The sequence below is a fragment of the Meleagris gallopavo genome, chromosome 8 (genome assembly GCF_000146605.3).
Source record: "Meleagris gallopavo isolate NT-WF06-2002-E0010 breed Aviagen turkey brand Nicholas breeding stock chromosome 8, Turkey_5.1, whole genome shotgun sequence".
NCBI classification, from domain to species: Eukaryota; Metazoa; Chordata; class Aves; order Galliformes; family Phasianidae; genus Meleagris; species Meleagris gallopavo.
In genome coordinates this window covers 6326481-6337535 of record NC_015018.2, presented here as the reverse complement: position 1 = coordinate 6337535, position 11055 = coordinate 6326481, and the positions used below count along the sequence as shown (strand labels likewise).

The 11055-nt window shown below is 39.0% G+C and overlaps 1 protein-coding gene across 2 annotated transcripts in view; it reads right to left on the bottom strand.

The window, feature by feature from the left end:
• The window catches only part of LOC104911894 (glutamate receptor ionotropic, delta-1-like), a 28347-nt gene continuing 17292 nt past the window's right edge, over positions 1–11055 (bottom strand). For both annotated transcript variants that reach the window (XM_019617473.1, XM_010714215.2), the window contains one exon: positions 1–486. In XM_019617473.1, coding sequence (XP_019473018.1) covers positions 58–486 — 429 coding nt within the window. In that variant the 3' untranslated portion in view covers positions 1–57. The remainder of the gene's footprint in view (positions 487–11055) is intronic.

Sequence of the window (11055 nt, the reverse complement as noted above, 5' to 3'; positions counted from 1 at the left end):
GTTTGTTTTTAATTTTGTATTAAAAAGCTCTGCTGGTTGTGTTACTGTTTGTTTTCATCAAATGGACGTTCCGTGAGAGGGCTCCATTGCTTCTGGAATGACTCCCCCCGGCACAGACTGAAATGACATAGGGATTGGGGTTTTCACGGGGCTCTGACGAAATAGTCCTCCATTTGGCGACCTGTGTTTACACTGTATGGAGGGCATGGTGGCCGAGCTGCTCAGGGGCAGCGGCAGGTTGCTGCCAGAGGCAGCTGTGAGTGTCCTGCTGGCACCATGAGTTGTCTGTTCTGGTAAAAAGGTGGTGACAGAAAGTTGCGTGTTCTGGTATTCGCGTACCGGCTCCAGGGTCTGAGCTGGCTGCATGCCACCGATCTCCAAGGCTGAGATCTCGATGGACGCTGGAGAGATCTGCTTGTGGGCTATGTCTTCATCGATTAAACTGTTCATGCGTCTATGGACCTGCTCCAGGTTCACTTCTTTATCCTAGTGAGGAAGAGAACAGAACAATCACTCCAAATGCAACCACCTTTTGTGTCCCACCCCTCCCCCTCCTCTATGTAATGGGAATTGGTGTTTACTCATTAGATTGCTTTAATTTCATCTGTGCCTATGCAAAACCTCGAGGTCTGTCCAACTGAGAACACGTGCTGAAGAAAACGCCGGCTCAGTTTCAACCTGCAAAGCCCACTGATGCTCTCAGTATGAAATTCCCTGAAGATAAAATGGTATCTCAGCCAACACGTCTTGTAGGCCCAGTACAGCTTAGCACTCTCACATAGCTGAAGCACACTTTCTGAAGATTACAGCAGTGTAATACTGTGCGCAGCCTAGCTGGCTCCAGAACATTTGCTTCAAGCATCAAAATCTACCGGCCAGGAGTTATGGTGGTGAAGAAACTTTCCTTAACCAGCAAGGAGCACTATGTCACCTACCTGGCAAGATCCATGGATCTCCCAGAATGGCATTAAGATGGAGACCTGCTCTTGGAGCCCTGGCAGGGGAGCATTCGTTTGTGAACTGAACAGCTGTGGGATCAACTACAAGCTGTCTGTCACTTTGGCATCTCATCTAGTAAAAGTTTACATCTGTTTTCAGTGTTTGAGAAAGCAGCCCCAGTCTTTAGGAAATGCATCACTGTCCTTGAGAATGAGTCATCTAAGGCTCCCAGAGTGGTCTTGTCAAGGGACTTTTGGCACCAAATGCCAGCATTTTAGTTTCCCAGAGGAAACAAGGCCAAAAAAGTTGTTTTTAAAACTTGAAGTAGCAAAGACCTACAACGGGCTTTTATCACCTCAGAGCGGCATGTCCCAAATGGAAAACAACCGAACTGGCAGCCTAAAGCCAACCACCTGGGATGTTATATGACTAAATTTTAATAGCTAGCAGTCTATAAAATAAAAAGGTATTATATCATTTCTCCATATTTCACAAAGCACAGCTGTGCAGTTACAGCTCTTTGATGCAAGTGTAACATAGTGCAGACTAGCAGCAAAGTATCTGTAAAAGCCCAACAGTCCTGGAACTAAAGGCATCCTCTGGTCTGACAAACTACACGGTGCTCTCAGAGAAAGCTGAGGCTAGGAAATGGGACTACCTAATGAGTCCCAGTAATCACAGAATCATCATAGAATCATAGAATGGCCTGGGTTGAAAAGGACCACGATGATCGTCTAGTTCCAACCCCCTGCTATGTGCAGGGTCACCAACCAGCAGACCAGGCTGCCCAGAGCCACATCCAGCCTGGCCTTGAATGCCTCCAGGGATGGGGCATCCACAACCTCCTTGGGCAACCTGTTTCAGTGCGTCACCACCCTCTGTGTGAAAAACTTCCTCCTAATATCTAACCTAAACCTCCCCTGGCTCTGTTTAAAACCATTTCCCCTTTCCTATCACTGTCCCTGACTGCCCATAGCTCAACATGTTCCTAGCTGGTTAAACACAACACCAGTAGCCTTTAAGAAGCTCTTGTTCATGCCAAAAGCTAGGCTCTGGGAGTAGAGAAGAATGAAGGGTTAGTGCCAACTACCCCACATAATCTTTTAGCATTATGTTTTAGGTGGGGCACAGTGAATTATAATATTATTCCAATGTCATCCACTGCTATGTAACTTTACTTTCACCCTTAAATTGACAATCAAGTCAACTCCAAAGCCCTTGATTCCAGCCAGTGTCAAATATAGATTTGATTGTATGATTTAAAATGATTTAAAACCACTTCTACATTTTTCAAGAACCAATGGATTTGGTGATCTCTGTATGGAATTGGAAATGAATTCGTGTAACATGAACCCAAACCTCTGAGCTTATGCTAGGTTTCCAGTGAGTTCAGCTGGAGTACAATTGTTCAACAATTACACAGCAGAGCAGCAGTTAGCACCTCCCTTCTTAATCAGTGGAAAAATGATTCCTATCTCATTTACATAAAAAAACAACCAAATCCCCAGTGCTGTTCTCTGGGACTCTGGGGATATTATTTTCCTCACCAGAGAAATAAACTTTTTTTCCTTAACACTGTTTTTTTCAGATAGATTCTCTAATCAAATAATTTTAAGTTAGATAAAATCAATGGAAAATAAATAAAAAAATAGTGTATGGCAGAAAGGAACCAGACAATACTTGGTAAGACAGTTGCTGCAGCTGCGTCAAGTCTTCACCAACCTGACACATCAGGCTCCTTATTCTTTAAGTCAGACAATGCTCGAAGCTGACCATAAAATCCACTGCAAGGAAAATTAAGCATTTGTGATATAATGGCCGGAGTACATGGATTTAAATTTAGAATTTATGTAGTTCTGTTTCTTGAAATAAAACGGTGTACTGGGGGAAAGTGCTGGAGGTGTTCTTAGCATTATCCTCAGCTGGGAGTAAGGGCTCAACCTCTCTGGGCAGCTCCATTTCGTCTGGCCATGCACTTCTGTATTTTTCTCATCTGTCTGCCAATGAAAGATTACAGCAAAGTTCTGCTTATCTGCAAAGTTCAGCTACTGTAGTGTCTGATGGCATCTGTGCCTAAGGAAGCTAACTCTCCAAAGCCCATTAAATGGTGCTTCTTTAGGTACCCTGTACTACACGTCCTTTTCCCAAAAACCCTGCATGCTTGTATTTGGACTCCTAGGTTAGCACTTTAGTTACCTGGGACCCATATTCTTGCCAATACTCTACTACGAGAAAAGCAAATGTAGAATACTCAGACAGAAGCTGAGCAAATACAAGAGGAAAAATATTTCCTAAATAAAGCTTTGGAGAAATGTTCATGACTCGTTTGCATTTTTATAAGCTTTTATCTAATGCTTTCTTCAGTTCATTTCAAGTGAAAATATACATCAACATCTTATACTTGTATTTTTCGATTGCAAGCACATCCCCAGTGCATTCCATCCTGTTCTGCTATGGGAACAAAAATAATGCAACAGGGATAACTAGCCAAGCCAGAGAGAACAGTACAGTACTGATATTTGTAACACGCAGCTATTAACTGTTTGCTGAGGAAAAATACATTGGTGAAGGAAGCATACTCCTAATTTGGAGCATCTGTGCACAACAGATCATAAAATTCAAATAATTCATCCTTGTTATAACATTTAGCTCTTTGAAGATGTAAAAATAAAGATGGGATGATCCTACTAGACAGCCAGTTCAGATGAGAGGGGATATTAATGACCACCCCAGTTGGGGAGGTGCCACTCCACTAGTCTAAGAGGACTGCTGTCCCTTCCTCCCTATTCACAGTGCAGCCCTGGAACAGCACTGTTCGTAAATGGTGCAATTGCAGCTGTTTATGTTTCACAGCACAAACACGTGTTTAACCATGCATAATATTTTGCTATCAAGAAAAAGAAAACCTAATTCCTGCACACAAATATAACTTCTGATCTACTACAAAACACTTTATAATTAAGTAGAGAAGTAAATGCTTGGGATTTTACTAGGAGGTTGTAAGGGGGGGAATTTCATTTGCCTGTTTCTAAATCTTTATTCAGCGTGGACAACTCTCTGGCCTTACTAAGATAAGAGAAAAAAATAAATAAAAGCTTCAAAGAGCCCAGAAGTTCACATTATTCCTTCTTTCTGTTGCTAAAATAGGATGTTTGTAAAGGTTAAGGAAAACAACTCTCTCTCTTAGGATTAATAAAAATACACTGTAAAGGTTCTTCGTTTTTCTTTGCCTTATCAGATGAAGAACAGCTAAATAACCAAATGTCAAGCTTTGTATGAAACTATCCTAATGTTGAATGATTTTTCAAATGCTTTAAATAAAAAAAACCTATCCAAGATAAAGATTAGAACCACATGAAAAGATTAGTTTGTCCTTACATACTAGAACACTGCTTTGAATCCTGGGATTTCCAGAACAGAAGTGTTCTGAGTGTTTTATTTGACAAGTGAAGCTTGCAGAATTTGTAAATTCTGTAAAGCTCATCTTTCTTTTTCCTTTATTGATCTCCTAGAAAATTCATTAACAAAACATATGCTACGGAAAAGTAACAAGATAAATGGAAAGGGTTAAGAGGTAATAAAGCCAAACAAACAAATCTTAAAAGTTATGACATTCTGCTCCCTTGTCAGATCAGTGCTCTTCTCTATTTTCAGCTCTGTAATTCTCATTAAGTAAGAGGCATTTCATACCATTTAAAGCACTTTGCTGGCATTTTTTCCTCATTTCCTGAAACCTTGTGATCTTAATTCTGAAATGGTAATGTAGTACTCCAAAAGACTTCCAAACTTTCCAACGCTGTAACTGTTCTCTATTTTTGTATTTCTCCATGGCAAAATTAATGAATCAAAATTGCTAAATTAATATAAATTAGCAAATTGAGGCTTGGAGCTGGGGAACAGCAGAAGAGCTGGCTCTGGCAGCTGGATGGGAAGAACCAGAGCCACAGGGGGGTATGTGTGCCCATTTTCCAGCACAGAGCCTTCTCTGGCCCAAAGGCAGCCCCTTGCTGTTTCTCATCACAAATGCTTCTGGCTTCAGCTTGTTCTCTTTCAGAGATGAATGAATGAGCTCCAAAGTCAATACTTCAGGGTCTGAGGCAGACACATTACTGAAGGTTACTTCTCTTTCTTCTTGTACTTAATATGCAAAACTTAGTTAATATTATAAATGTAACCTCTACAATGTTTCATGCCAATTCAACTTCATTTTTCACATATAGCTACACTGGATAAATGCTTATGGTTCTGCTGCCAAAAGGAGATCAAATATTTTTCCTCTGCTGTCTTCATAATTCTATTTGCAGTATTAATGTTATGCTCCAAGCAGATAAGTTAAAGAAGTTAATCAGTGAAGGGGAAAAAACCTCATGTAAGGTAAATGAATTATAAACACAGGCTTATCCTTCACCACATTAAGGAAAACAGCTAACCAAACAATGCTTCTAGTCAGGAAATTATCTCATTCATAAATACCAATTGAAATGTCATTCTTTTTCAATGAGTTTGAGTTCTCGAAGAGCAAATGAAGGGCGTGTTTCTGATACATCTTAAGGACTTGACTCTGAGTGACAGACTCAGCGATCTGTGACTGACAGCAAAAGCACACCATGGCAAACATCTGCATGGATTTGAAGGACGCTTACCTGAATTACCTAAAAACAACTAGCTCTGCACAGCCGTGACTGCAAGGAACTATGGCTCCCTGGCAGAACTAAGCTTGGTTTTATCATGCAGAGAGAAATTACAGCAATATATAAATGATGATAGAACAATTCTAAACATAATATTTTTTCTAGCTTATTTTCTGCCAGTGGGCTCTAAGGAAAGTGCGTGGGCAGTCAAAGTGAAAGAACATGAAATTACTTGGGAGGTTTGGAGTAAATTAATATTGTGAGACGTAAGAGATGCCTCAGTGTTGGAGAGGAGCCACTGGATGCTGTTTTCAAGAAATTGCATATGTCACTCCCAACACTATTAATTCAAAGGTGTTCTGTTCAGCTGCCTGGCTTGCAATAGCTGGGATTTTCCAAAGGGAAGACTTTTGTTCTTACTTGTAATTTCTAGGATCTTACCATAAAGTTCAAGAGAAGATACTTGAACAGATAAAAGTTTAAAGTTGATGAAACAGCTCCAGTAAGGTCAAATGCCCAGAAAGGAGGTTTTGATGCTAGAACTATGCCAAAACAATGACAAAACAGCATTTGCACTCACACCTGCAAGTGAAACTAGACAACAGCAGGAATAAAAGTCTGATGGTCCCTGACTCTAAATATCAAACACAAAAAACTTGGAAAAGTAGCCAGTATGGCCAGATAGGCACATGCACTGAGGGGCTATAATGAATGTGCTGGTACTTCTGGATCAGATGCAGATAACTGTGCCAAGTATTAAAACTCTGTTAATGCCATTCTTATTAAGTCTTAGGCAATAGGCAGAAAATAATGCTTGAGGTCTTTCAGAGTAATACAGTCTTAATAATCAATATTGGAGTATTTCTGTATTGTTTGTTTCTATCTTGAATGGAAATATGAAGGATAATTTTTCAGTGAGAATATTGCACTTTCATTCTGTGGAACAACTATTTAAGAAAGTAAGGTAATTTTGTGAGTAGGACTGGGGTTCAAGAATTGAGTCAAGCCCCAGCCTCAAACACACATTCCCTCTTCTGACCTTGGTGAGGTCACAGGCCAGTCCCTCTCCTACTCATATAACACCTCTTAACACATATGCATGCATTGAAGACATGTCATGAGAGACAGAAGGCACACATGTACCAAGCAACTCAGGAAGGAAGTCTCTTGGACGCTTCCATGAGCAAACAGGCAAACTGCATAACTGAAAAACAAAGCAGAGAAATAAACCCCAAACAGGCAGGTTTCCCCACTCAGGCACCCACAGGCTTCTTAGCTTAGCAGCAAAACCAACAGCTCTGCCCAGCTCCCAGTTTCCGTCTGGGGAGGTTTGGACATCACTCATTCACACATTTAGCTTGCTAGGGAGAAATGAAGAAACAGCAGCTCTGCATTTGTTTAAGAAAATACTTCTTTTGAAATGCTCATTCACACTGGGTCATTATCATTGCTTTCAGCTGCAGCTACCACATATGTAGAAATATAGTTTTAATTTATTCCAGGAGGCTCTGGCAGAGTGGCAAAAACAGACAAAATTGGCTTGTTCAAGAAGAAAAAGCAGCGAACACATAAGTAATAGATGTGCTGCAAAACAATGACAACACAGTATGGTATTATATTAATACAAATAGCTCCTTTTAAATACAAATCTGTTTGCCACACTCATTATTTTTAGAGATTCCACAGTCGACAACGCAGTGAAATACAGACAGATGTGTAAACAGATGTAGCGATGATGTATGCTTGCTGTCATTAATTCAACACAGGCAACTGACCTAGTCAAACAGCACTTAATGTTACATAAAATTTGCTGAGTGGTTTCTGAGTGTACTCTACTAGATGCTGGTTTGACCATAACATTATCTTTCTAGAAATAAACACAGATGCATCTCTAGAGTCTATTTGAAAACCTACTTTTATAAACAGGCCCAATTCTGCAATCAAACTTCTGCTCTTATAAGTAGAAACAATACCATGTATTGTAAATTAGCAATTAAGTAAGCCATTATCCATAAAACAGCTGTTAGAAGAATGCATGGAGACTGACATTGGTTGAGGTCCAGTAGACCATTATCCAACTGAAAGGATAAAAGAAATGAGAGAGGTTTGCAATATATTAATTTAAATTGATGTGTAATCACCTTTAAAGAAATAAAACATTGTTAAAATCTATATAGAAGAGGCCACCTTATTCACTAGGAGGTGCTCTTTTTCACCATAGAGCAGAAATTTTGTTATGAAGAGAAAGTAATGTTTTTTCCCTTTCAAAGGGAAAGTAAATCTGAAAAAAAAGTAAGAAATAAAGGAATAGTGAAAAGTTTATATCACTGTGATAGGAATATATTTTAGATACATTGCCAGATTCCATTCTCACCTTCTCACATTCAGAAAATACCTGTAACTGGTAAAAGAAACTATTACCAAAACCTGAAAGACCAACGAAGTGGCAGAGACTTGCTACAGAACTGTTGCAGCATCAAGGCATTTCAACAAGTAGTCCACATCTTCTCACACTCACCTTTTTCCCCTTGATTAGGGTGGCTTTATTTAACCTGAAGTCACGTCTAGCCAGGGTTCTAATTCTGATGATGGCCATGACTGTCCCATAGTCTGTGCCAGGAGGAGAGTTAGTTCCCCACCAGGCCATTGAAACAGATGATGCACACCAATTTAAATTAGCTAAACATCTGTTTTTTTTTTTTTTTTTTCCCTCTTTCTCTTCAACTGCAACTTCATGATACATCACTGTGAACAAATATGCAGGCAACAGTACTGATGGGACATCTATTGCAAATTAGGTGATGACAGGCAGACCCACAGTCTCTTGCAGTGACCTACTCCCGCATTCATTGTAACCCATGAACTAAGTGCAAGCACAAAGAAATACTGGGTAGTCCTCACAACCAACAGCATTCTCAAACCTAGAAGGTAAGAGGCTATGGTAGCATCTTCATTTCTTAGTACAGAAGGAGACATTCAACATCATGCTGAAGTATTCAAGCTTTAAAATCCTTACCAACCTCAGTTCACAAGCAGTAGATTCAACTAAAAAGAAGGTGAATGACTGGTTCACATTAAACAGATGTTTCCACAGTTTTCATGAAGTTAAAAAATACATGGAAGTAAGAGTGCATAGAAACATTTTTCAAAGCAAGCAGCAAAATGCAGTACTGAATGAATGCTGTTGGACAAGCATGCCAAAGTCTCTCAAAAGGAATATTTTTAGGAGAAAGGAGAACTTGCACAAAGGGAAACCTTTACTGTGTACACACTGCCTATACTATAGTTACAGGCATTTACAGCAACACAAAGATTAGGTCAAAGGGGACTTTTCAAGGAGAGGTTGAGGTGGGGAGAAAACTAGCAAGGATTCATCTGTGCAGGCATTTTCAACAACAAACCAATTATCTGTATATTATAAATTCTCACCATGCTTCTGAGGCCCAGCCTCACATCATTGGCCATCTCCAGACAGAAAAGGAAAAGAAGATGTGGGGAGACAAAAAAGGATCAAAACAGTGAGGCTAACAGTATATTTAATATTTCACTCTTTAGCAAATATATACTAATTCCACTTCTGGTTTGAAATAGCCAGTTCTAGGCACTGTAACCAAATAGGATGATCCTTGAAAATGAGGCTGGTTTCAGAATTCAACTACGACCTCTAAGATAACCCTATGAGGTGACAGATTATTTTTTTACAAGCTAAAGATTAAATTCACTGAAGTTTTGTTCCAAAACTCACTAGAGATTAATGTCATTCTTTACATTATTTTACACAGCTTTTAAATCCTACATTATTATAGAGCTCATAAATGACGTAATTTTTCACCGTATTACTACCCTTTACCAGTGATTTACTCTACTGGACCATCAGCATAACAGATTGCTCTATCACCATCGTTCTTCACCTTACAGCCTAAACTCAGAAATTTCCACTCTTTGTGTCAAAGGTACACTAGAGAGCTGGCAGAGGAGACACAAGGAGTTGGGCTCATATAACCCATTTGATCCCCATCAATAACTGCCTTGCAAAGACTCTCCTCTCCACTTCAGCTTTGAGGAAGCCTTAGAAAACTATTACTCCTGATATTCACCCATAAGTATTTTATTTAAAATTTAACTCTTTAGAGATTTCTGCATCCACATTCAGGGCAATATTTTGGAAACTGCACAAGATCTTATTTCAGCATTAGAAAAGAAAGGAAAAAATCGTTAGATAGCTCAGTAAACTGAAATTTAATTTCAATAGACAAATAGATTTATAAGCTGCCTGTTGCTATGGCATTTTTCTTCTTCAGCAAGAAGCCAATACCCTTTAAAAGAGGCTGTTCAGGTTTATAATACACTACCTAACTGTTCTAAGCAACTTTTGTGACACAAAAAATAAAGACTTCTTCAGCAAGTCATTTCAGTGCACACATAATGTCCAACTTCAGATGTATGCAGGTTTAAAAGCAGCTGAATTTAACCCTACACTGAAGGTGAATGGAAGTGTGTGCTCAGTGTGATTAGGATCAAACTCTCACTTAATTTTATGTACATACTTAAAATCCCTAGCTGGATCAAGGCCCAGGTCCCTTTAAAAACTACTGTTAAAAAAAGCAATAACAGAACAAGCTCATAAATTAAAAAAAAAATAAATCACATTTTACGTTGTAGTTTTTTTGTTTTTTTATTTTAAACTTTTACTGACTTCGTTATTACTGAACATTCAGCATCCCCTCATGAAGCCAACTGTCAAATACCACCATAGGCTGAGATAAAATATACAAACATTAGTTCTGTAAACATTGTGCGAAGAATCTAAAAAGAATCTGATGCATTAAGGTTCCAATTCAGTAAAATACATAAGCTCATGCCAAGCACATGAGTAACCCCTGAAGTTCTCTAGGTAGGTCACGTAATGCAACATAAGCAAATAGCTAAGTTCATTACCAAACTGGAACTTTAAACAGGTTGTTTCTTTCTGAGTTTTCTGCATGGCAACATTCATTTTTAAAACTTGTTTCTCTTCAGTTTTCAGTTTTTTCCTTTTTTTTTTTCTTTTTTTTCCCCTAAGGTTTACACTGAGAAAATCCGTATCATATCCCTAAGAACCTTGTTGGGCTTTCTAATATCACTGGAAGAAAAATTAAAGCGAACAACAAAAATCCCTTTCTTGCACCTATAGAAGTATACTAGAACCAAGTGAATGCATGAATACTGCTTTAAGTATCAGGAGCCTGGATCCAATGTCCCTAATCATTGGGGTGACATATCAATTCTAATTCCCTGCAACCTTGACCTAGATCTATGGTGATCAATAGCAAGACATTACTGATTGTATTGGATTCCAGACGAGCACACTGCCTGCAACCAGATATTACAGAACATCTACTTCAGCATTAGGGGCCTCTAAGGAGAAAATCTTGTTTCTTCACTCACGTAAAAAGATAACTCTGAGTTAGTGAAAAAGCCCTTTCAACTATTATCAATTTCTGTA